At 44.0% G+C, this 26,917-nt stretch overlaps 2 protein-coding genes and 1 non-coding gene across 8 annotated transcripts in view; 1 reads left to right on the top strand and 2 right to left on the bottom strand.

The window, feature by feature from the left end:
• Window positions 1-26,917, top strand: part of DIXDC1 (DIX domain containing 1) — a 91,601-nt gene that overhangs the window by 15,187 nt on the left and 49,497 nt on the right. For 4 of the 5 annotated variants that reach the window (XM_032285574.1, XM_032285576.1, XM_032285573.1 and 1 more), the window contains one exon: window positions 26,347-26,476. In XM_032285574.1, the coding sequence (XP_032141465.1) occupies window positions 26,347-26,476 (130 nt within the window). Of the gene's footprint in view, window positions 1-22,764; window positions 23,233-26,346; window positions 26,477-26,917 lie in introns of those variants that run through there. The other variant, XM_032285575.1, reaches the window with a different exon arrangement.
• CRYAB (crystallin alpha B) overlaps window positions 1-26,917 on the bottom strand; it is a 75,105-nt gene that overhangs the window by 34,955 nt on the left and 13,233 nt on the right. The window lies entirely within an intron of this gene.
• LOC116556450 lies at window positions 9,782-9,904 on the bottom strand. Its single transcript, XR_004271000.1, has one exon. It is a non-coding gene; the product is annotated as a small nucleolar RNA SNORA36 family (small nucleolar RNA).

Genomic DNA, 26,917 nt, shown 5'->3' with positions numbered 1-26,917 from the left:
CTGCTTGATTTCTCCTCTCCCCATCCAGGCTCATTGGCTTTGTTCCCACAGGAGGCAATGCCAGCTAAACAGATGCACCCTGGCAGCAAGCTATCAGGCAGCTTTATGTTCCTCATGGTGAGTGAGGGGCTGGCCAGGCATGTGGACCAGTGATAGGGCACTGTTAGCCAGGTGCCACTCCCCCAGGCAGTTCAGAGGGTCTAGGGAACACTAGAAATGCTTCATCTGCCATGATTGGCCTTGTTGTCTAGGCTGTAAGTACCAAAGGCTCAAACTGACACTTTCCTGAATACATTTTCTTGTTTGTTATCCCTCAAACCAACCTCCCTTGAAGTGGTCATGGATAGAACTTTCAGTAGGTAGATGTGGTAAGGGAATAGAGAACCAATTTCACAGGCCCTGAGAGTGGACTCTATCTCCTATTTCTAGGATGAGGGATACCCTTAGACTATAAAGTGATACTTCATTCATCTATTCATTCACATGCATTTATTGGGCCCTTACCTTGTAACATGTACTTGTGAAGGAGCAGAGTGTTTGGAGACTTTATAACTGATGAAAATTTCACTTAACATTTTTTTTTTAAACAAATCCAAAATGTCTACAGACATTCTGCTCTTTTGATTCTCAGTAATTAAGGGCTTCTCAGACTCGACTGACGAAATTGAGCTTTCCTATTAGATGGTTAACAATCTCTACCGAAGCGTATATGCAACAACGTACCTGCTTCTTAAAAGTACCACAGGGTTAAATGTGAATCTCTATTTCCTAGCAGCAGTTCTCACTCTTTGTTGAGCTTAAGAATTACAACTGATGGAAATTTAAAAATAAGTTTAAGAGATGATATCTTTCAGAAAATCTTCAGCTCATTACTTTCTGATATATTATCTTTTGACCATTGGACTGTATACTAATACATTAATCTTCCCTTATCCAAGGGAGATCCATCTCAAGATCCCCAGTGGATGCCTGAAACCATGGATAGTACTGAACCTGACTGCCATCGGTCAGAGCCTGTTTCTGTTCATGTCTTCCACCCACAAACTTAATGTCTTTTCCAACTTAACTAAGCATTCATCACACACTGTGGCCGAAACTTTTGCAGTATGAGGTATGGCAGCAAAACTAGCATGTATTCCTTTTTCCATCTTCATAATTTCATGGATGAAAGATTTGTTCTTACCATAAATCTTAGCAATCTCAGCATGTGATTTTATTTTCTTTCCTTATTAAGTCAAGAACTTTCACCTTTTCACTTAAAGGTGAAAGTTTATAGCATCTATTGGCATATCTGGACTTCCAGCTTCACTGTTCTTATACTTTGAGGACATTATAGAGTAAAACAAAGGTGACTTGAACACAAGCACTGTGATACCTTGGCAGTCATTCCAAGAAGAAGATGGCAGGTAGCATAGACAGTTTGGATATGTTGGACAAAGGGATGAGTCACATCATGGGTGAAGCAGAGTGGGATGGCACAAGATTTCATCACACTACTCACAGTGTTGGACAATTTATTTATTATTTATTATTTTTTATTTATTTATTTTTGAGACAGTGTCTCGCTCTGTTGCCCAGGCTGGAGTGCAGTGACGTGATCTCAGCTCACTACAACCTCTGCCTCCCGCCTCCTGGGTTCACTTGATTCTCCTGCCTCAGCCACCCCAGTAGCTGGAACTATAGGCGAGTGCCACCACGTCTGGCTAATTTTTGTATTTTTAGTAGAGATGGGGTTTCACCATGTTGGCCAGGCTGGTCTTGAACTCCTGACCTTAGGTGATCCGCCCACCTCAGCCTCCCAAAGTGCTGGGATTATAGGCATGAGCCACCATGCCTGGTTGCAATTTAAAGCTTAGGAATTATTTTTGGAATTTTCTTTCTTTTTCCTTTTTTTTTTTTTTTTTTGAGACAGAGTCTTGCTCTGTCCCCCAGGCTGGAGTGCAGTGGCGCAATCTCAACTCACTGCAACCTCTGCTTCTCAGGTTCAAGCAATTCTCCTGCCTCAGCCTCCCAAGTAGCTGAGATTACAGATGCATACCACCATACCTAGCTAATTTTTGTATTTTTAGTACAGACAGGGTTTCATTATATTGGCCAGGCTAGTCACAAACTCCTGACTTCAAGTGATCCACCTGCCTCAGCCTCCCAAAGTGCTGGGATTATAGGTGTGAGCCTACTTCTGAAATTTTCTATTTAATATTTTCACACGGTGGTTGACCATGGGTGATTGAAAACTGTGGAAAGCAAAACCATGGGTAAGGGAGACTACTGTACAAAGAACCCTGTCCATACAAGGAAGAAGAAATTTAAGGATATTTTTACTTGGGAACTTTATTTGTACCCAATTAGCCATCCAATTAAATGAACAAATAGCTTTTCTAGGTTCAGTAAAGGGCTGAAAGAGTTAATAGACAAGAAATACAATAGGGTGTTTACTGGCAGAATTTAGGCCAATAATAACATAAGGTTTCCAAATCTCCAGCCTTCCTCTTAGTTTCTCAGCAACTTCCCTACCCCCATCCCCTCATCTCCTGCTGCTAGAGGGTCTCAGAGTTCTAAACAGGTATCTGGTTTCACTGTAAAACTAATTTCCTTCCTGAGCCATTCATGTCTTCTCCTGAAGTGTCTCTCTAGCATACCACAAAAGCTCTATGCTCTTCTTGTTTGCTTTTCTTGTTGCCAGCAGGAAAACATAGAGCCCCTCCCTGGCTGTTTCTCTGCTAGGAACAGTAGACACCACACACTTTTCTGGTGAAGTCCTATTGGTGCTCTTGCAACTCTAACCAAGAAAGTCTTCTGCAGCAATTCTGTGAACTTGGGTCTTGGAGGAGATAGAGAACTGAGGCCGGATTTACAAACTTGTTTGGAAGGAAGGCCAGGCCCCAAAGAAAAACAGGCAGGAAGTTATATTTGGTGGCAAGAAAGCTTTCAAGGTCAAGATTTCTTGCACAAATGAAGATTCTGGACAGAATTATCTGTACTAGAAGAGTTTTACCTAAAATCATAGGGTTATTTGGAATGTCTTGAAGAAAGCTGATGGAGACTATGGGATTGCTAAAGCTTCCTTCCACCAGCCACTTCTTGGTACTATCGCTGTTCTCACAACTTTTGAGGCATCCAGTCTCATCAAGCCAGAATCCTTCTCAGACCGTCTTAACTCTTATTGTGTCTACTTTTCTTCTCCTGAGGCCTGACTCAGAGGGTGGTTACCATGAAAACCTTCCGTTGTTCTAGACTTCTATTACACTGGCATCCTTTTAGCTTCCCCAGAACAAGTTAGTCATGAAACTCTGGAATGAGACTAGTTCAACACAGTCATACACGTACCATGTACCAACTGTCTTTGTCTTTTTTTTTTTTTTAATTAGTTTGGTTACAAGTACGAAGAACTCAACTTTAGCAGAGATAGGAAGTGGACTTTATTGACTGATGGAATCCAAGGACAGGTAGAAAAACTAAACTATGGGAAGGGCAGGGATACAGCAGAAACAATGAAATCAAGAACTCTAACACTAGCAGGATCTCTCCCTCTGTTCTCTGCCTCTTATCTGCTTCTTTCTGTGGTGGCTTTTTCCCCCCACATATCTATTCTCTGATTGTGGTGGCTTTATTCTCTTTTACTAGAGCCGGTTTTTCCTTCTCAGGTGGGCAACATGGCCTATGGCAACGTCTAACTTTTATATCTTACAACTTTGAGAGAGATGAAGGAGGAGGAGGGAGACTGATTTTATTCCTAAATGCCAGTTCAAAAAATTCCAGGGATTAACTGGGCTTCACCAGTCAACTCTGCCAGACCAGTCAGCTGTGGCCAGTAGAGGGCATGATACAATGCCAACCTGGTCATAGGACCCACCACTGTGTGTGCAGAGGAGGGTTCTTAAAGAAAAGGGAATGGTGGGCTGGGCAGCTACCCCAGGAGCTGTTAGCTACACTATCACTGTGAGCCTAGTTGGAATCTGGAATCTGATCACTCCTACTTTGCCTCTTTTGACCAAGATCCAGGATCATATTCAAGATCAAGTTCTTTTTTCTTTTTTTATTACGCAAAAGAGCTTCATTTATTTGTTTAGTTTTCTGACTTTGTGCTGGTGTGTTCAATACTTTGATTTTCTTCTCCTCAATAAGGAAGGCACGCTGTCATAGACAGCGTGTACATTTAGTACACATGGAACGACCACAGGCCTTGCTGACATGGTTTTTATTTTTTTTTGAAACAGAGTCTGGCTCTGTCGCCCAGGCTGGAGTGCAGTGGCACAATCTCGGCTCACTGCAACCTTTGCTTCCTAGGTTCAAGCGATTCTCCTGCCTCAGCCTCCCAAGTAGCTGGGATTATATGTGCCTGTCACCATGCCTGGCTAATTTTTGTATTTTTATTAGAGATGGGGCTTTGCTATGTTGGCCAAGCTGGTCTCGAACTCCTGACCTCAAGCTATCTGCTTGCCTTAGCCTCTCAAAGTGCTGGGATTACAGGTGTGAGCCACTGCACTTGGCCAATTTTTTTTGCATTTTTAGTAGAGACAGGGTTTTACTATGGTGGCCAACCTAGTCTCTAACTCCTGGCCTCAAGTGATCTGCCCACCTCAGCCTCCCAAAGTACTAGAATTACAGGCATGAGCCACCACACTGGCCAACATGTTTTTTTTTTTTTTTTTTTGAGACGGAGTTTCACTCTTGTTACCCAGGCTGGAGTGCAATGGCGCGATCTCGGCTCACCGCAACCTCCGCCTCCCGGGTTCAGGCAATTCTCCTGCCTCAGCCTCCTGAGTCGCTGGGATTACAGGCACGCACCACCATGCCCAGCTAATTTTTTGTATTTTTAGTAGAGACGGGGTTTCACCATGTTGACCAGGATGGTCTCGATCTCTTGACCTCGTGATCCACCCGCCTCGGCCTCCCAAAGTGCTGGGATTACAGGCTTGAGCCACCGCGCCCAGCCCAACATGTTTTTTTCTTTGTTTGTTTTGGAGAACCTCTTAAGAACTTTAGGTGTCACAATGGGAACTCATTGAAGACTGACTGGGCACATGCCACATGCAGATTTTGGTGCTTTCCCAACCTTCTTGGTATGAAGGTAAACAGTTCTATGAACAGGGATTTGGGATGGCCTAATTTTGTTAGAGGCTGGATTGTAGAAAAGCCTACAATGGTATGTCAAATGCTGGACCATTCTGAGTGCCTATGGACACTGTCCCCAGAATCAGCAAGATCTTTTTCTCAATATTCCAGATATTTTCATTTTGCTGAGACTGCTGTATCTTTTTGTCACTGAATAATAGACTTGTGTAAAATGATAGTGTTAGAAGGAAACAAAATGCATTTTTTTTTTTTTTTTGGTGTTTATATCTGTTTTGGTTCTTGTTTTCAGCTGCTTTGCCAAGCCCTTAAGTTACTTTAGATGGCTGGAGAGTAGGGGTGGGGGTTTGAGGGTGGAGAAACACAGGGAAAGTGAGCTGGGCTTTGGACTCCCAACCCTGGCCTAATCACAGAAGCTCTGCTTTTCCCTATTTTACATACCTGCCTTTTATATAAGTTATAATTTTAAAAAATAATGAGCCAGAAAAAAGGGAAGAAGAAATGAAATCATTAGTTCAGCTTTCACAGAGTAACAGCCTCCTGTAAAATGCATATGGTATTTCACCTGCTATAGAAAGAGAAGCCCTAATATGTTGTTCAAACCAAGCAGCAGAGCCACTCAGGGCCCAGGCTTGCCCCATAGGCCTCTTTGAAGACAAACTGCTTTGTGGGAGAAGTGGATGGCATGGCTGGCCTTCACAATTATCTACTTTGTCCTTAAGTCTTCAGAGTTGGCAGTGGGCATTTATAGCAAGAACATGGTCTTGCCTGCCCCCAAAATATCTGGATGAAAAGTACAGATATTTTCAGGTCAAAGGGAGACAGACACTTAGTTTAGTGCTTGACTCCCTAAATTAGAAATAAAGGAAAAGGCAGCAACCTAAAGAAGGGTAGTGTAACCCTTTATCTGTGGATAACACTAGCCCTGCTCACTTGTGAAGCTCTCATTGCTGCTAGATGCCATTTAACAGATTCATGTCAGCATGCAGACAGCGATGACATGCCAAAGGCCTATCTTCAATTAAAATTTTTTCATTAATGGCCCGGTGCAGTGGCTCACGCCTATAATCCCAGCACTTTGGGAGGCCGAGACGGGTGGATCATGAGGTCAAGAGATCGAGACCATCCTGGTCAACATGGTGAAACCCTGTCTCTACTAAAAATACAAAAATTAGCTGGGCATGGTGGCGCATGCCGGTAATCCCAGCACTTTGGGAGGCCAAGACGGGTGGATCATGAGGTCAAGAGATCGAGACCATCCTGGTCAACATGGTGAAACCCTGTCTCTACTAAAAATACAAAAATTAGCTGGGCATGGTGGCGCATGCCTGTAGTCCCAGCTACTCAGGAGGCTGAGGCAGGAGAACTGCTTGAACCCAGGAGGCGGAGGTTGCGGTGAGCCGAGATCGCGCCATTGCACTCCAGCCTGGGTAACAGAGCGAAACTCCGTCTCAAAAAAAAAAAAAAAAATTTCATTAATGATTTAATAGAAGACATACTAGTTTTTAGAGGTATGTGAAAGCTGGGTGTGGTAGCTCACACCTATAATCCCAGTGTTTTAGGAGGCCAAGGCAGGGGGATGGCTTGAGGCCAAGGGGTCGAGGCAACATAGCAAGACTCCATCTCTACAAAAAATAAAAATTAAACAAAAGTAAAAAGAATAAACTTATGTGAATCTGGACAGAACACTAAATAGCGTCAGCAGCTTAGTCTCTACCATTCTCTAGAGAGGACTTCAGGATCCATAGTCTAGCCTCCCAGTTCCTGGACTGTCCCCACTGTAATGACTGTCCCCCTCCATGCCACTTCAACAAGGCCACATACCGAGACCACACTTGCAACTTACTCCACAGAATTTCCCCACCCTTGAAATGTTGTGCTCTGAAACTCTACTCTGCTCAAAACCCCAGCTTTCACAGTCTTCCATTCCATTACCTTATTTTTTCATTCCATCGAGTTGTCCTTTCCTTCTGTCCTCTACCTTCTTAAGGCTTATTCACCTTCTCTTAATTTCTTCTCCCTGACCCAAACTTTATTGTAAGTCAGTCACTTCAACACCATGCTCACTTCCTTTGCCCTGGTGGTCACTGCTTCTCCTCTGATTATTTTCAGTTGTAGTTTAGCCAATTCTTGGTTTCCCCTGCTCATGGCCCAGGCCTGTTGTGCATGTTACAGCACGTCAATTATGAAATGATGACATCACGTCTTAGCTGAGTGCTTGGTGCTGCCAGGAAGCTTTAGCAGTCAGTGTTCTTTCCAGCATCTCACAGGGGCTGCTGCCAGTCTCTGACCCTTTCCTGAAGCCTCCTTCATTATTCCTCTTCCCTTCACCCTCAGCAGATAAACTGGCCTACTTCATAGGAATGAATGACTCGTGGGGTAGCTACATTTGAACTCCTTCAGCTTCCCTCTTCCCACCTCCACACTTCCCCACACTCCTGATCAGAGAGAATGCAGCCCTCTTCCTCTCCTCTGAAACCTTGATGCATTATCATCAATCGCCACTTCCTTTTCTGCCAAAAACTCTTAGAGCTCACCTTACTTTTTGGGATGCTGTAGAGCCTAGGATGTAGCATCAGCCATGAATTCAAACCCTTCTTCTGTCACTGAGCAGCCCTGTGACTGTGGGCATATTGTTCTGAACCTTGATTTCCATGTCTGTAAAATAGGAAAAATACTTCCTCCCGGGGTAAATATGAAGTGAAAACATATGTATAAAGGATGTAGCATAGTGCTTAGCACAATACCTGGCATGTAGGAAGTGCTCGGTAGATGGTAGTTATCTCGTTGGCAACTTATACCTAGATACTCTCAAACATGGATCTCCCACGCTGCTCCCAGCTCTTGTGCTCTAGACCTGTGTTTTGCCAAATGGCTGTGGAACATGTATACGCTGGTGTTCTACAAATAGCTCAGACTCTCAAAACCAAGCTGTTGACTTGTCCCCAGTGCTTGCTCTTCATGACCTCTCCATCCCAGTTAAAGCATCACCAGCCAGCCGGTCATTCAGGCCTGACTTTCTGGCTCCTCTCCTTTCGTCGCTGCCTACATCCTGTCAGTCATCTCTGACTTGTTTCTGGAGTTTGTCCTTTGCTCACTGGTGCTGCTTCACTTTAGGTGCTTATCTTCTTTGCTTGAATTATTGCCTGGGCTCCTCGTTGTCTTCTTCGATCTGCATGCTGTTCTTTTTATTCCGGGATGCCGGTCATACAGTTTCACTCTCCTGTTTCACAACTTCACACTTTCCTGTTGAAGGTCATTAAGCCTTAGTCTAAGTGCTGGTGGTCGGGGCTGACCTGTTTCTCAACATCACCACCTGCCACTGACAGCTCCTCCCACACGCTACCTCCTTACCTGGCTGTTCCTCTGAGATACTATATGTCTTCCAACCCTTCCTCCTTCCATCACCCCTGCCCATGTCCCCTTCTGCAACTGGCAGACATCCTTAAAAAAACAGCGAAAAGTCTCCTTCCCTCTTGACCTTTTCCTGATTCCCCCAGCCTTGCATCCTGTGGCTCCTTCTCTGCATAAACAGCTTTTTTTTTTTTTTTTTTTTTTTTTTTTGTGAGACGGAGTTTCACTCATGTTACCCAGGCTGGAGTGCAATGGCACGATCTCGGCTCACCGCGACCTCTGCCTCCTGGGTTCAGGCAATTCTGCCTCAGCCTCCTGAGTAGCTGGGATTACAGGCATGCACCACCATGCCCAGCTAATGTTTTGTATTTTCAGTAGAGATGGGGTTTCACCATGTTGACCAGGATGGTCTCGATCTCTTGACCTCGTGATCCACCCGTCTCTGCCTCCCAAAGTGCTGGGATTACAGGCTTGAGCCACTGCGCCCGGCCTGCATAAACAGCTTTAAAAAACAAAATTCTCCCTTGTAGCAGCAATTAGTTTGTATCCCTTATTTATGTGCCTGTAAGTGCTGACCTTGGCACAATGCCTGGCAGATAGTAGGGACTCAAGAATATGTTGATTTGAATAAATGAATGCATGGAATGACAGGATCTCTTGAGACAGAATCTAATAAGGTGAAATTTATTAAAGGCAAATGTAGATCAAGAAAACCAATTTTACAAGCTCAAAGATGGAAGGTATATGGTTTGACAGCAAAATGTGTTAAAAATTATTTATGGGTTTTGGTTGACAGTTTAGTGTGAGTCAACAATGTGACAAAAAAAAAAAAAAAGAATATGAAACATCGCAGGCTGGGCACAGTGGCTCATGCCTGTAATCCCAGCACTTTGGGAGGCTGAGGCGGGCAGATCACCTGAGGTCAGGAGTTCGAGACCAGCCTGACCAACATGGAGAAACCCCATCTCTACTAAAAATACAAAATTAGCCGGGCATAGTGGTGCATGCCTGTAATCCCAGCTACTTGGGAGGCTGAGGCAGGAGCATTGCTTGAACCCAGGAGGCAGAGGTTGCGGTGAGCCGAGATTATGCCATTGCACTCCAGACTGGGCAAAAAGAACGAAACTCTGTCTCAAAAAAAAAAAAAAAAAGAATTTGAAGTATCTTGAATGAAGAAGCTGAGTCTCTGTTTTTATACCTAGAGTATTATGTTTGGTTCTATGTATTAGTTTTAGAGAGAGACTGAATAGCAATATTTCTTCTTTTTATTTTTTAATTTTTGTGGGTACAAAGTAGGTGTGTATATATATGTATGTGTGTGTGTGTGTGTGTGTATTTTTTTTCTTTTTTCTTTTTTTGTAGGCTGGGAAGCAAATAATACTTTCTACCCAGTCATCTCCCTTAGCCCATTTTAATGTCCTAAAGTTTAATTAACAGAACAGGGAAGCTGCCCTGTACTGAACTCAATACTTTGGATTTTTTTTTTTTTTTTTTTTGAGACGGAGTTTCACTCATGTTACCCAGGCTGGAGTGCAATGGCGCGATCTCGGCTCACCGCAACCTCTGCCTCTTGGGTTCAGGCAATTCTCCTGCCTCAGCCTCCTGAGTAGCTGGGACTACAGGCATGCGCCACCATGCCCAGCTGATTTTTTGTATTTTTAGTAGAGACGGGGTTTCACCATGTTGACCAGGATGGTCTCGATCTCTTGACCTCGTGATCCACCCACCTCGGCCTCCCAAAGTGCTGGGATTACAGGCTTGAGCCACCGCGCCCGGCCAGGATTTTTTTTTTTTTTTTTTAAGACGGAGTTTCACTCTTGTTGCCCAGGCTGGAGTGCAATGGCATGATCTCGGCTCACTACAACCCCCGCCTTTTGGGTTCAAGCGATTCTCCTGCCTCAGCCTCCTGAGTAGCTGGGATTACAGGTGCCTGCCACGAAGCCTGGTTAATTTTTTTGTATTTTTAGTAGAAATGGGGTTTCACCATGTTGGCCAGGTTGGTGCTGAACTCCTGAATTCAGGTGATCAACCCACCTTGACCTCCCAAAGTGCTGGGATTATAGGCATGAGTGAGCCACTGTGCTTAGCCAATAGGTGTATATATTTATGGGGTACATGAGATATTGTAACATTGGCTTATGATGTATTATAATCATATCAGGGTAAATGGGGTATCGATTACCACAAACATTTATCCTTTCTTTTTGTTACAAAGAACATAATTATGCTTTTAGTTATTTAAAAATATATAATATTATTGTTGACTGTAGTCACCCTCTTGTGGAATAACAGTAATTCTTCAAACCATTTTGCTTTTAAGGTGTTTTGAAAAAATTACCAAAATAGACAAACCACTAGCTAACATAAAGAAGAAGAAAAGGGGAGAAAATACAAATACACAAAATAAGAAATGACAATAGAAAAATAGCCCCTGAAACAGAAAAAATAATTACAACAGACTTTGCAGTCCTCTCTGCAAATACATTTAAAAAATTTGATGAAATGGGTGATTTCCTGGGTAAACACTAGATTACCAAAATTGATAAAAAATGGAAGTTTGAAAAAACCACTTTCTATAGAAGAAGTAGAGAACCCTATTAAGGAATTATTCCTCAAAAAGTACAGGCCTAGATTATCTCATGGGGAATTCTACTAAACCTTCAAATGGCAGATAGACACAATGTTGTATAAATTCAGAACCCGTAAATATATACACCTACTGTATATCTAGAAAAATTAATATTAAAAAATTAAATGAAGGAAAATTTCTGAAAAGTTTTTATGAAGTGTAATATTTACATCTAGACATTATAGAGATGGTGTAAAAAGAAAACTACAGACTAATATTATTAATGACTATCCATGAGATTTGGGACCCAAAATGATGCGGTTTAGCTGTGTCCCCACCCAAATCTCATCTTGATTCCCACGTGTTGTAGGAGGGACCCAGTGGGAGGTAATTGAATCATGGGGGCAGGTCTTTCCCATGCTGTTCTCATGATAGTGAATAAGTCTCAAGAGATCTGATGGCTTATGAGGTGGAGTTTCCCTGGACAAGCTCTGTCTCTCTTTTTGCCTGCTGCCATCTGTGTAAGACGTAACTTGCTCCCCCTTGCCTTCTGCCATGATTGTGAGGCTTCCTCAGCCACATGGAACTATAATGCCATTAAAACTTCTTCTTCTTTTTTTTTTGAGATGGAATCTCACTCTGTTGCCCAGGCTGCAGTACAGTGCAATCTCCGCCTCCTGGGTTCAAGTGATTGTCCTGCCTCAGCCTCCCGAGGAGATAGTATTACAGGTGCATGCCACCATGACCAGCTAATTTTTGTATTTTTAGTACAGATGGGGTTTCACCGTGTTGGGCAGGCTGGTCTTGAACTCCTGACCTCAAGTGATCTGCCAGCCTCAGCCTCCCAAAGTGCAAGGATTATAGGCATGAGCCACCCCACTCGGCTTAAAATCTCTTTTTCTTCCCAGTTTCGGCTATGTCTTTATGAGCAGTGTGAACACAGACTACTACAGTGTTCTTGAATAGGATGATTCAACATCATAAATATGTCAGTTAATTTAGAGATTCTCTCTAAATTAATTTATAAGTTTAATACAATCCCAGTAAAAATTTCAAGAAGCTTTTTTAGTAAGTTAATCAAACTGACGCTAAAGTTCACATGACAAAATGAATACACAAGAGCAGTCAAGAAAACACTAAGGCATTGGTTTACAGGCAGTGGATTACACTGTAATCCCAGAATTTGGGAGGCCAAGATGGAAGGATGGTGAGGCCAGAACTTCTAGCCTGGGCAACAAAGTGAGATGCTGTCTCTACAAAAAAATCCAAAAATTGGCCAGGTGTGGTGGCTCATGCCTGTGATCCCAGCACTTTGGGAGGCTGAGGTGGGTGGATCAAGAAGTCAGGAGCTCAAGACCAGCCTGACCAACATGGTGAAACCTCATCTCTATTAAAAATACAAAATTAACCAGGTGCGATGGCCGGCACCTGTAATCGATCCCAGCTACTCAGGAGGTTGAGGCAGGAGAATCTCTTGAACCCAGGAGGCAGTGGTTGCAGTGAGCCGAGATCTCGCCACTGTACTCCAGTGTAGGTGGCAGAGTGAGACTGTTTCAAAAAAAAATTTAAAAGGCTAGGTGCGGTGGCTGACACCTGTAATCCCAGCACTTTGGGAGGCCAAGATGGGTGGATCACCTGAGGTCGGGAGTTCAAGACCAGCCTGACCAACATGGAGAAACCCCATCTCTACTAAAAATACAAAAAATTAGCTGGGCGTGGTGGTGCATGCCTGTAATCCTAGCTACTTGAGAGGCTGAGGCAGGGGAACCACTTGAACTCAGGAGGCAGAGGTTGTGGTGAGCCGAGATTGTGCCACTGCATTCCAGCCTGGGTAACAGGAGCAAAACTTCATCTCAGAAAAAAAAAAAAAAAATTCAAAACTTACCCAGGTGTGGTGGTGTGTGCCTATAATCTTAGCTACTCTAGATCATGGGGCTCGAGGATGGATTGAACTTGGGAGGTTGAGGCAGCAGTGAGCTGTGATCATGCCACTGAACTCCAGCCTGGGCGGCAGAACAAGACCCTGTCTCTAAAAACCAAACAAAGAAGAAACAAATGAGGCAGGTTTCTTTAAATCACTTTGGAGTGGTTTTCAGAATTAAAGTGAATTAAATTAAGTTAATTTAGAAAGGAAAGTATAAATTAATATCAATACTATCATGTTTTTTACAAAAGAAAGAAAGGGAAATGAGGGAACATACATGTATGTTATTTACATATAAACTGGAAACTAATGAGCTTGGTTATATGGGATGGGGTGCAGAGAGGTACTTGGGAATGTGGTGGAAGGAATGATGTAGGAGTGACACTGTAATGAATATGTTTTTGAATAGCTCTTTCAGGACCATATTAATATTTCATCTATCCAAAAAATAAATAATTAAAATCAACCAGGCCAGTCATGGTGGCTCACACCTGTAATACCAGCACTTTGGGAGGCTGAGGCAGACAGATCACCTGAGGTCAGGAGTTTGAGACCAGCCTGGCCAACATGGTGAAACCCCATCTCTACTAAAAATACAAAAAATTAGCTGGGCATGGTGGTGCCTGTCTGTAATTTCAGCTACTCAGGAGGCTAAGACAGGAGAATTGCTTGAACCTGGGAGGTGGAGGTTTCAGTGAGCCAATATCATGCCAATGCATTCCCGCCTGGGGACACAGTGTGACTCCCTCTCAAAAAATAAAAAAATAAATTCAATCAGCCAGAATGTGGGGCTAACCAAAAATGGACTGCAAAGAGTAAGAGATGAACCTAAGTGTATTATAAATGAATAACCACCTGAATATGAATAAATATAAATTATAACCACAGTGGAAGGAGCAGAAAAGGAAAGAACTAACCCAAGTAACTTTGGAAGCAGTATTTTGGCTGTTTACTGTAAGCCTAAAGACATAAAGTGCTGTACAGTTAGCTATCCCTATCCATGGGTTCAGCATCTGTGGATTCAACCAACTTCAGATAAAAAATATTTGACAAAAGAATTGTGCGTGTACTGAGTAGGTACAGAGCTTTTTCCTTGTCATTATTCCCTAAACCAACAGTCCCCAATCTTCTTCCAGGGAGGTTTCATGGAACACGGTTTTTCCATGGACCAGGGCATGGGGGGGATGGTTTTGGGATGATTCAAATTTATTGTGTACTATTTTTATTATTATTATATTGTAATACATAATGAAATCATTATACAACTTACCATAATGTAGAATCAAGTAGGACCCCTGGTTTTTGCAACCAGACAGAAGTGTCTGGGGATAATGGGGACAGTGACAGATCATCAGGCATTAGATTCCCATAAGAAGTGCGCAACCTAGATCCCTCGCATGTGCAGTTCACAATAGGGTTAGTGCTCCTATGAGAATCTAATGCCACCACTGATCTGACAGGAGGCGGAACTCGGGTTGTAATTTGAGCAATGGGGAGTGGCTGTAAATACAGATGAAGCTTCACCGTGTGGCCCGGTTCCTAATAAGCTATGGACCAGATGCTTGTCCTAAACTCTTATAGCTTAACGACTATTTACATAACATTACATTGTATTAGCTTTTATAAATAATTTCAAGATGATTTAAAATATACAGAAGGATGTGCTTAGGTTAGGTGCAAATATTATGCCTTTTTCTATCAGAGAGTTGAGCATCTATGGATTTTGGTAGCCAAAGGAGTTCCTGGAACAAGTCCTCTATGGATACTGAGGGACAACTTTATACAAATACTCTATTGTAGTTAGTAAATTTATTTTTCACCAGGTATGAGGTAGCAATTCTGAAATGAGTTTATGTGTATTCTGGGACTGAGCAAATAGATATATATTATGGATAGTGAGAGTCAATTTTCTTAGGAGAAAGGAGTTACACAATAAGGAGAAGTGAAAGGAAAGGGTGAACTCTGTGGTGTTGGGTTGGAGGAGATATCAATATAATTTATGGTATAAATTATGTATGTAAATATATATATACACGTACAAGATACCCTCATATATACATATATTCCATACATACATATATATCTATCAAGATAAGTACATATAGGTATATGCATATATAAATTTCCTACTTTATCTACCAAGAGGACCTAGAATATTACCTCAGTAGCAATGAGCACACCTGTCACCCAAATCTTGCTTCCTAAAGACTATTCTCCAATAAAAGGAACCAGAGTTCTTTTAAGAAATAGCTCATCTTGGGCAACAGCCCCATCTCTACAGAAAAATACAAAAATTAGCAAGGCATAGTGGTGTGTACCTGTAGTTCCAGCTACTTGGGAGGCTGAGTTGGGAGGATTGCTTGAGCCCAGAGGGTCGTGGCTGAGGCTGTAGCGAGCTGTGATGGTACCATTGCACTCCAGCCTGGGCAAGAGAGTGAGACCCTGTCAAAAAATAGAAAAAGAAGGAAAGGAGGCAGGGCAGGAGGGAATGAGGAATAGCTGATCCCGGAGCTGGAGCAGGGAGAGTACTAGATGAGGAGTATGGAAAATCTTACAATGTCAGAAAGTAAGGAAGTACTCAAAAGATGAACAGGCCATATGATTCAGCAATCCCACTTCTTGGCATATACTGAAAATAATTAAGATCTTGGCTGGGTGTGGTGACTCATGCCTATAATCTTAGCACTTTGGGAAGACAAGGCAGGTGGATCACTTTAAGGTCAGGAGTTTGAGGTCAATCTGGCCAACACGGTGAAACCCCGTCTCTACTAAAAATACAAAAATTAGCAAGGCGTGGTGGCCATGCCTGTAATTCCTGCTACTAGGGAGGCTGAGGCAGAAGAGTTGCTTGGACCCAGGAGGCGAAGGTTGCAGTGAGCAAGGATTGTACCACTGCACTCCAGCCTGGGTGGTGGAGTGAGAAGCTATCTCAAAAAAAAAAAAAAAAAAAAAAAAAGAAAAGGAAAGAAAAAAGATCTTGAGATATTTATATACTTGTATAGCTGTGTTATTCATAGTATGTAGGAGATGGAAGCAACTCAAGTGTCCATCAACTAATGAATGGCATGAATAAAGAAAATGTGTCATATATACACAGTGGAATATTATTCAGCCTTAAAAAGGAAGGAAATCTTGTCACATGCTACAACATGGATGATCCTTAAGGACATTATGATAACTGAAATAAGTCAATCACCATAAGACAAATACTATATGATTCCACTTACATGAAGTATCTAAAGTAGTCAAATCATAGACAGAAAGTAGAATGGTGGTTGCCAAGGGCTGAGTAGAGGGGAAGATTCAGAGTTGTTTAATTGGTACAGTTTCAATTTTGCAACATGAAAAAGGTCTACAGATTTGTTTCACAACAATGTGAATATACTTAACACTAGTGAGTTTACACTTAGAACTGATTAATATGGTAAATTTTTTGTTTCTTTAATCATAATTTTAAAAAACGACCTAGGCATATGAAAATACAGGAACAGGGCCGGGCGCGGTGGCTCACGCCTGTAATCCCAGCACTTTGGGAGGCCGAGGCGGGTGGATCACGAGGTCAAGAGATCGAGACCATCCTGGTCAACATGGTGAAACCCCGTCTCTACTAAAAATACAAAAAATCAGCTGGGCATGGTGGCACATGCCTGTAATCCCAGCTACTCAGGAGGCTGAGGCAGGAGAATTGCCTGAACCCAGGAGACGGAGGTTGCGGTGAGCTGAGATCGTGCCATTGCACTCCAGCCTGGGCAACAAGAGCGAAACTCCGTCTCAAAAAAAAAAAAAAAAAAAGAAAATACAGGAACCATTGTGAATGAAGGTGTCCTAATGGCCAAATCTTGAAGAATTTGACCAGCAAAATAAATAGCAATAATAATTTTTTTTTGAAATGGAGTTTCACTTTTGCCCAGTGGAACAGTCTTGGCTCACTACAACCTCTGCCTCCCAGATTCAAGTGATTCTCCTGCCTTAGCCTCCCAAGTAGTTGGTATTACAGGCACCCACCACCATGCCTGGCTAATTTTATTTTTTTGAAGATGAAGTATCACTGTGTTCCCAGGCTGGAGTATGGTGGTGCTATCTCAGCTCACTGCAACCTCTGCCTCCTGGGTTCAAGTGATTCTTCTGCCTTGACTTCCCAAGTAGCTGGGACTACAGGTATGTGCCATGACGCCCAACTAATTTTTGTATTTTTTACAGAGATGGGGTTTGGCCATGTTGGCCAGATGGTCTCAATCTCTTGACCTCATGATCCGCCCACATCGGCCTCCCAGAGTGCTGGGATTACAGGCATGAGCCACTGCACCCATTGTGATTATAGTAATGGATTAATAGAAGAAATAGAAAAATAAAGTAAATATCCATGATATACTGATACAAATAAATAAATGGGGGACCGGGCCAGGTATGTGGTAGCTCATGCCTATAATCCCAGCACTTTTGGAGGCTGAGGGAGGAGGATCACTGGAGCCCTGAAGTTTGAGACCAGCCTGAGCAACATAGTGAGACTCTGTCTCTACAAAAAAATAAATTAGCAGAGCATGGTAGTACATGCCTGTAGTCCCAGCTACTAGGGAAGCTGAGGCTAGAGGATCACTTGAGCCCAGGAAGTCAAGGCACAGTGAGCTGTGTTCATGCCACTACCCTCCAGCCTGGTTGACAGAGTGAGACCTTATCTCCAAAAATAAATAAATATGTAAGTAAACATATGGGGAAGGAGAGAGCTCTTCCTTACAGTTGGGATTACAATTAATAAATGTAGGAGCAATGACAGAATTAGAAAATCATCATTTGGGAACCATCATAATTATAGCAGGAAAGAAAATTCAGTAAACCTTGAAATGGATGGGAAAACTGATGATGAGAAAGAGGATATTTTCTTTATTATTATTATTTTTTGAGACAGTTTCACTCTTCTTGCCCAGGCTGGAGTGCAATGGCGTAATCTTGGCTAACTGCAACCTCCACCTCCTGGTTTCAAGTGATTCTCCTGGCTCAGCCCCCCACGTAGCTGGAATGACAGGCATGCGCCACTATGCCTGGCTAATTTTGTATTTTTAGTAGATCTCCATGTTGATCAGGCTGGTCTTGAACTCCCGGCCTCAGGTGATCCACCCACCTCGGCCTCCCAAAGTGCTGGGATTACAGGCGTGAGCCACTGCGCCCAGCCAAAAGAGGATATTTTTATAGTCTCAAAGCATCTTCCCACAAATACTGATTAATTACAAAGGGAAAAATAGCAACTGTACAGTAGAAAAATGTGGCAGATGGTACCTTAACCAAGTGACTGAAGTTAACTTCAATAACGAGATGTATTGGCATTGTGTGCCTTTTAATATGGTTCACTGAGAAGAGCACAATGTGACTTCTGTGGTTTTCTTGCTAAAAATCCATAACCTGAATTTAATTATGAGAAAACTTCAAATAAACCCAAATTATGGGACACTGTACAACATAACTGGCTGGTACTCTTCAAAATTGTCAAGGTCATGAAAGACAAAGACTGAGCAACTGTTCCAGATTGGAGGAGGTGGAAGAGACGTGGCAGCTCAGTGCACTGTGAGATCTTGGAAGGGATCCTGGACCAGATAAAGAACATTAGTGGGGCAGTTGGTGAAATTTGAACCAAGTCTAGATTAGATAATGGTATTGTGTCAGTGTTAGTGATGGCAGCAGCAGTCCATCTGGAGCTGCTGTTGCCATGATGCCAGCTGCAGTGGGGGAGGTGTGGCTGGGGCTGCACACTCCACAAAGCTGGTGGGAGCCAGGGACAGGCAGAAGCCTGCCCCTTTCTGAGTTGGAAGGGTAGGAGCTTCATGCTTCCTGGGTGCAGCTGAAGAACTATGCTCTTGGGGGACCAGGAGCAGGCAAGAGCCCCACCCTCCCAGGTACAGCTGCAGTTGCCCAAGCCATGGCTGTGGACCCAGGCATCCTATCCTCTTGGGGACCAGGAGCAGGTAGGGGCCCTGCCCTCCTGGGCACAGCTGCAGCCACCCTATGGCTATGGCTGTGGACTAGACATCCCTGTGCTCATGGGGGCAAGGAGCAGGCAGAAGCCCCAACCCCTAAGGTAGAGCTGCAGCTGCAGTTGTCCAAGCCATGGCTGTGGATCAAGGCATCTCTGCACTCAGGGCCCAGGCTTGGAAGTGCCTGCTCCTGCTGCTTGGACTGTCCCCACTCCCTGCACCCACCCTGATCTTGGAGCAAAGTTGAGGCCAAGCCTGGGCACTGCCACAGCCTGTTAGGTGTGCACAGGGTCAGGGCAAGACTGACATGCTAGCCCCCTGCTGCCTTCGCCCCTTTGGACTTTGGGTGTTGACAAGTGCAGGAGGGAGGCTGAGTGGGGGGGCGCAGAGGGTAGCTCAGTGCTGGCCTGCGGGTGCCCCTTGGCATGGCACTACAAATGGTGGCCGGACGTGGACAGGCTCCTGGGTGGCAAGGGACAGGTTCCCAGTGAAGCCCCACCTTTAAGCCAAGGAGGTCTGAAGTCTGGGGCCTGGGCTGCTATCCCTGCAGGCTGGAGTGGGAATTTTTGGTGCTTTTTTCCCGGGCCCACCATGACCGCCCATGGACCAATCAGCATGCACTTCTTCCCCTTTAAAGGCCATCAAAACCCCAGACTTAACCAGACTTGGGAAATGATGGGATGTCCTTCCTCTAGAGAGGAGGTACCCACTTCAGGGTCGCCTCTCTGCTGAGAAGTGAGCAGATGGTGGGATTAGCAGCTGAGCAGAGGAGCTACTCACTCCAGGGTCTCCTCTCTGCTGAAAGCTGAACACTCGTTGGAACATCCTGGCTGCAGATATGAGTTACCTACTGCAGGTCTCCTCTAAGCTGTTCTACTGCTCAATGAAGCTCCTCTTTGCCTTACCCTCCAGTTATCCACATACCTCATTCTTCCTGGATGCGGGGCAGGAACTTGGGGCCTGCTGAATGGTAGGGGTGAAAGAGCTATAACACAAACAGGTCTGAAACATGCCCCTTGCTCACCATGTTGCAGGTCACAAGAAGGAGAGAACAGAGGTGAGAAGAGCTGCAGCCCTTTGGAGATCCCAGACCTAGGAGCTTCCCAAGTCAGGGCTGTGACACCATCTTTTGGGCTCTGTGGTTCCTGGAGTCTCCGGGGTTCCACCACCATATTTCCTAGTGCCAGCCATGGAAGCTGCTTGCAGTGGACCTGGTCCAGCCACAGCCTTACAGGGAGCCAGCGCCCATGCCAGTGCCTAGAGCTGCTTGTCCCACCACAGCCAGTGTGCCTGGCTATGCGCAGTGGCTGGAACCCATGCTCACTTGCTCACACACCCCTTGCTGCTCCACTCGCCCTTGGCAGGCATGGGATCCAAGCCGGTAGCATGAGCCTGCCAGGCTGAGTGGGCCCAGAAGGCCCAAGCAAAACTCAGGCAAAGGTACCACTGGCCGCAGAGGTTTCCAGCTGGCAAAGTGACACCCAAGGATCTTGTAACATTAGCTTCCTGTTTTTATCATTGTACTGTGCTTATGTAAGATGTAAAAATTGGGGCTAGCTGGGTAATGGTGAACTCTACCATTTTTGCTACCTTTTTGTTAAGTCTAACATTATTTCAGAATGAAAAGTTAATAAATAAAAAATAATGCTTAGGGGTTTTAAATGACCTCTTAGTGCAAGCCAGCAATGTGATCTGTTGGCCAAAGAAGGAAGGAAAGAGGAGAAAGAGAAATACAGCATTTTGTTTTTGTTTTTTGTTCGTTTGTTTTTGAGATAGAGCCTCACTCTGTTGCCCAGGCTGGAGTGCAGTGGCACAATCTCAACTCACTGCAACCTCCGCCTCCCAGGCTCAAGTGATTCTCCTACCTCAGTCTCCCAAGTAGCTGGGATTACAAGTGCACACCACCATGCCCGGCTAGTAGAGACAGGTTTTCACCATGTTGGCCAGGCTGGTCTCCAACTCCTCTCCTCAAGGGATGTGCCCACCTTGGCTTCCCAAAGTGCTGGAATTGCAGGAGTGAGCCCTTGTGCCCAGCAAAATACAGCATTTTGAATGAAGAAGCTGTATGTCTTTATTACATCTAGGGAGTACTGTATTAGGTTCTAGGTGTCATGGTTTCAGAGAGATTTAGAAAAGCAATGATATTTTTGGCTGGATGCAGTGGCTCACACCTGTAATCCCAGCATTTTGGGCGGCTGAAGTGGGTGAATCACTTGAGGTCAGGAGTTTGAGACCAGCCTGGCCAACCTGGTGAAAGCCCGTCTCTACTAAAAATACAAAAATTAGCAAGGCATGGTGGCAGGTGCCTGTAATCCCAGCTACTCGAGAGGCTGAGGCAGGAGAATCACTTGAATCTGGAAGGAAGAGGTTGCAGTGAGCTGAGATCGCACCATTACACTCCAGCCTGGGTGACAAGAGTGAAACTCTGTCTCAAAAAAAGAAAAAAAGAAAGAAAAGAAAAGCAGTAATACTTTTAACTGTTTTATGTAAGGCATAGTTAACATTGGCTTACATCTTTGCATGTAACTAGAAGCACTTGAGGAATACTGATATACCTTGGTCCCACTCTCAGAAATTCTGACTGGTCTATGGTGGGCCCAGACAATAGTTTTTTTTTTTGAGACAGAGTCTCACTCTGTTGCCCAGGTTGGAGTGCAGTGGTTTGATCTTGGCTCATTGCAATCTCTGCCTTGCGGTTCAAGCAATTCTCCTGCCTCAGTCTCCTGAGTAGCTGGGATTACAGGCACAGGCCACCACGCCTGGAGAATTTTTTAATTTTTAGTAGGAATTTCACCATGTTGGTCAGGCTGGTCTTGAACTCCTGAACTCGTGATCCTCCCGCCTCGGTCTCCCAAAATGCTGGGATTACAGGCATGAGCCACCATGCCCGGCTGACATTAGTATTTGTTTTCCAAGTGATTCTGATTGTTAACCAAGGGGGCAGGGAACCCTTTTGGTTAAGGGAACTGGAATGTTTAGGAAAAACTCAAGTTAGCTTTGTAAGAATCATATGGGAGAGCTTGGGAAGAAAGCTGAGTTTCTTTTTTTTTTTTTTTTTTTTTTGAGGCAGAGCCTCACTCTTGTTGCCCAGGCTGGAGTGCAATGGCACAATCTCAGCTCACTGCAACCTTCACCTCCTGGGTTCAAGGGATTCATTCTCCTGCCTCAGCCTCCTGAGTAGCTGGGATTACAGGCATGCACCACCACTCCCAGTCAATTTTTGTATTTTTAGTAGAGACGGGGCTTTTCCATGTTGGTCAGGTTGGTCTTGAACTTCTGACCTCAGGTGATCCACCCACCTTGTCCTCCCAAAGTGCTGAGATTATAGACATGAGCCACCATGCCCAGCCAGCTCTCTAAATTTCTACCCTCTGGAGATAACAGGTAGATTTGGGATGAGGTCTGCTTATGAAAAGCTTCCCTTGCGACTTGATGTGCAGCCAGGTTGGCAACAGCAGACTGGGTCAGTGGTTCTCATACTTTAATGTGCATATGAATCACTGGGAGATCTTGTTAAGATATGGGTTCTGATTCAGTAGGCTGGGGAGGAACCCAGGAGTCTGTATTTCTTTTTTTTTTTCGGGACGGAGTTTCGCTCTTGTTACCCAGGCTGGAGTGCAATGGCGCGATCTCGGCTCACCGCAACCTCCGCCTCCTGGGTTCAGGCAATTCTCCTGCCTCAGCCTCCGGAGTAGCTGGGATTACAGGCACGCGCCACCATGCCCAGCTAATTTTTTGTATTTTTAGTAGAGACGGGGTTTCACCGTGTTGACCAGGATGGTCTCGATCTCTTGACCTCGTGATCCACCCACCTCAGCCTTCCAAAGTTGTGGGATTACAGGCTTGAGCCACCGCGCCCAGCAGGAGTCTGTATTTCTAACAGGCTCCCAGGTGTTGCTGATGCTACTGATCTGGGAAGCACACTTTAGTAGACAGCCACTTAGTATAGTTTATTACACAAAGGATTCAAGCACTGGATGTGGTGGAGGGAGTGGTTTAGACTCAGGTACATCCTGAGTGTTTTAAGGAAGTCATTTAAGCCTCAGCAGTGCCTTTATTTAGGCAGTAGTGTGGCAGAGTGGAAAGAGCGTTTGGCTTGGGAGCCATATCTGGATCCCATATTAATGATTTACTGTTTGGGTAACTGTGAACAAGTTATTTCACCATTTTGTGTCTCAGTTTTCAATAAGTGAAATAAATACCAAAACAGCTCCCTGCCAGATTAGCATTAGAGAAAATGTGTTTTAAAGAACCTAGCATAGCTCTTGAAACAAAGTAGGTGTTCAGAAAAGTGGTGACTATTATTGTTGATGCTGTGGAACCCTCTTTTGTTGGAAGACCAGACTGTGAGTAATGTGCATGAAAAGTACTGTTAGGAACCTCTAATCAGTTTTGCATCAGAGACAACTTCTACGGCCAAGAAAAAACTAAGGTTACTTAAGTAGAATTTATCTTGACCTCATGAAAAATGCTTGTTCTTGTTTGTCCCGTGTGTAATTAACTTTTGCAGTCATCTTATTGACCTGATAACATGTGACAAATGATGAACTGATTCTAACAAATATTGGTTGAGCACCTGTTACCCTAAAAGTCAAGTAATTCTGAACTTGACTCTCCACATAATTGTGACTCTCCACATAAAGCCTATTTCAGGCCTTAGCTCCTTTGAGCTCACTGTCTTCTTTCCTTCTTTGCCTCCTTCAGGAGACCCTCTGAAGCTTGGGGTTCAAGTTTGGCTAATACTCTGTTAGCACCCTATGTACCCCATCATAGCTTTGTTTCTACCGGCCTGCAAGCTGGGGCTTGTTGTAGCCTCGTAACTGGGTACAGTGCCTCAAATTATTGTTGAACTGATCACGTGACACAGGATGCCCTCAAGGAGATCAGAGTCTGAAGTATCTGAGAGGTTGGGGAAGGTTTTCTGAAAAAAAAAGTGATGTGTGAGCTGAGACTTAAAGAGGCAGGTTGGCCGGGCATGGTGGCTCGTGTGTAATCCCAGCACTTTGGGAGGCTGAGGTGGGTGGATCACCTCAGGTCAGGAATTCCAGACCAGCCTGACCAATATGGTGAACCCCCCTCCCCATTAAAAATACAAGAATTAGGTGAGTGTGGTGGCAGACACTTGTAATCCTAGTTACTTGGGAGGCTGAGACAAGAGAATTGGTTGAACCCGGAAGGCAGAGGTTGCAGTGAGCCGAGATCGCGCCACTGGACTCCAGCCTGGGTGATGGAATGAGACTCTGCCTCAAAAAAAAAAAAAAAAAAAAAAAAGGAGAAGAAGAGGCAGGAGTTAGGAGGAAGTGGAGCAGCTGGAAAGCATGGTGGGTTTGGGGAACTGTACGTGATTCAGATGAACTGAAGCATGGTAGGTATTTGGGGAGTTGGGGTGAAGCTGGAGAACAGGTGAAAACCGGCACATGAGGAGTTTAAATGGCAATTGGATTTTATCTTGAGGATAACTGGAGACCAGTGACAGATTTAAGCAGGAATATGTGGAGGGTGGGTTGAGGATGATAATAGGTAGAGGGAAATTGGTTCAGGGTTTTATATAAAAGCCAGGTTATCAGGTCTCACCTGTCACCTTAGTGCTTTTTCTGGTCTTAACTGCTTTCTCTGATACCAGAGTGGTTCACTCTAGAGGTGCCCTTTGCCTGGTCTGCTTCAGGCAGTGCTTTGACTGCACGATGGCAGCAGACCTTGGAGCATCGCAGATATCTGGTCCCTGGTGATGGGTATCTGTCCTATGTGAGGCAGAAGGTGCAGCCATTTCTGTTCTGTGGAGTAAGTTGGATGGCAAGAGGCCCTTGGTAAATGCATGGACAACATTACTGGGTTTCAATACTAAGTCTGCTATGTCCTAGCTATGGAGACATTAGAGAAGTTACATAACCTCTCTGAACCTCATCTGTAAAATGGAGATAATGCTAACCCTAGTGTAGTTGTTTTTTTGAGAACTGAATTCGATGATGATAACAAAAATGATCCTTTAGTAATTGTCAATTTTATGTCAGGCCCTGGCCCAGGTACATTCACTAACTAATTAAAACATGTGTCAAACACCAGAAATTGTGTTTAGTTCATGATAGGTACTCAATAAATATTAGATTCCTCCTCCCACCTCCTCCTGATCATTGCATTTCCTACAGTGTGTCAGTGGCTGATAGATTGTTGTCTTAGCACTGTCTTCCAAATCATGTTATTTATTCTTACAAATTGACACAGAGAGAAAATAATGAAGATTTAATTCATGTTCAGGGAGCAGCCAGTGAGTAATTCCCAACATTGTTTCTTTAAGGAAGTACTTGGGGCTTAGGAATCAGCTGTATTTTTATAATTTATAATTTATACCCAAATTATAATTTAATACAATTAGCCCTTTAACTTAAATTTTAGGCTCAGCGTCTTGGACTGCTACAGAAACCAGTCAGAGCTGCTACTTTTGGACTGTGACATTGTTTGATATTTTGATATTAGTGCCCATCTTTTGACCAAATAATCAGAATAAATATCTGAATGCAAGTTCTGTTTAATGGACAAAATGTAGGATGTAAGGCTGTCCAAGGGTTAGAATGAGTTGTATGTCCCTACCTAGGTGCCTGACCGGCTTCTGATAATGCTGGGCCTTAGCTTTGTCTAAAAATAAATGAAAATGCCTCTTCGTCTTCAGTAACATTGCTCACTATAGCCTTTTTTTTTCCTTCTTTGTGTAGATTTTCGGTAACCAGATCCTCTTTGACAATGTAAAGCATGGATTAAAACTAACTCTGTAGCAATCCTAGGATTATTGGCTCAGGAGAATAAATCTTGGGTTGACTGTGAGATGATTTCACTTAAGTCTCATTTTGAAGAAAGCAGCTATAGGAGAGGCAGCTCTGAGCATGGTTTACTGTTATTCCTGGTTTCCCAAGAGCAATTCATATGAGTATCACAGTCCAATGTGCATATGGCACGAGTGATTGTTTCTGACAAGTATGGTGGGTTGCTGGCAGTCGTGAATATACCTGAAAACTGGCTGTGGTTCTGGGCCAAGCCCTCATCCCTGGTCAACAGAGCAAAACTTGAGGAAAGCAAGAGTCACGGTCATTGAAACACTCATCTGCTTATGTGTGTCTACGGTGCCACCCAAGACCGAAGTTAGCTTATCCCTGGAGATTAGTATAAAACTAGAGAATTTGTGAACATGCTGTGTGTCTAACCATGATATAATCTTTCTTCTTTCTTTTTTTTTTTTTTTAGAAATGGGGGTTTCACCATGTTAGCCAGGCTGGTCTCGAACTCCTGACCTCAGGTGATCCTCCTGCCTCAGCCAATCTTTCTTCTTTCTTTCCTCAAAAATTTCTCTTCCTTCTGGACATAGGTTGTTTATCATACCCCAGTCACAAATGCTTCCTCAGAGGGTACGAGGTAAGGGATGAGATTAATATGCAACCTTTCCCTTACTTCTATCTTTTATTTTCCAGCAACAGCTGCAGGCCTATGTGGCCTGGGTGAATGCACAGCTGAAGAAGAGGCCAGCAGTGAAGCCTGTGCAGGACCTGCGACAGGATCTCCGGGACGGGGTGATCCTGGCATATCTCATCGAGATTGTTGGTCAGTTGGCCCTGGACTCTGATGCTAGCATAGACCAGAACATGGCCTTCTTTATCATCCTTACGCCCTTTAGAGCAGATTGTTTTTCCTTTAGAATATATGGCAGTGGAGGTAGAGAAGACTTAAAATACCTGTCCAAGGTTAATTCATTTATTAGTCAATAAATATTGTGTCCCAGGCACTATGTTATGCTTTGATAATGTGAGGATGAAAATAGTCTATGTTCTCAAGAGTCTACCAAACTAGTTGGAAAGGCTGGGAAGTGAAGTCAATTCCATTAATGTACTTAGTACTCCAGTGGGGTAAGCATGGATGGGAGCACATAGGTGGGATACCCAGCCCAGTCCTAGGGGCTCAGGGATTAGCTTACCAGAACTGATGTCTTAACTGATGCCTGCCAAAAAATTGGTATCTAAGCCAAGGCCAGAGAAGGAAGTAGTA

This window comes from Sapajus apella, unplaced genomic scaffold (genome assembly GCF_009761245.1).
Source record: "Sapajus apella isolate SASKATOON/1434 unplaced genomic scaffold, GSC_monkey_1.0 scaffold16, whole genome shotgun sequence".
Taxonomy (NCBI): Eukaryota; Metazoa; Chordata; class Mammalia; order Primates; family Cebidae; genus Sapajus; species Sapajus apella.
Note: the sequence above shows the minus strand (reverse complement) of the source record. Positions and strands in the feature narration are given on the sequence as shown.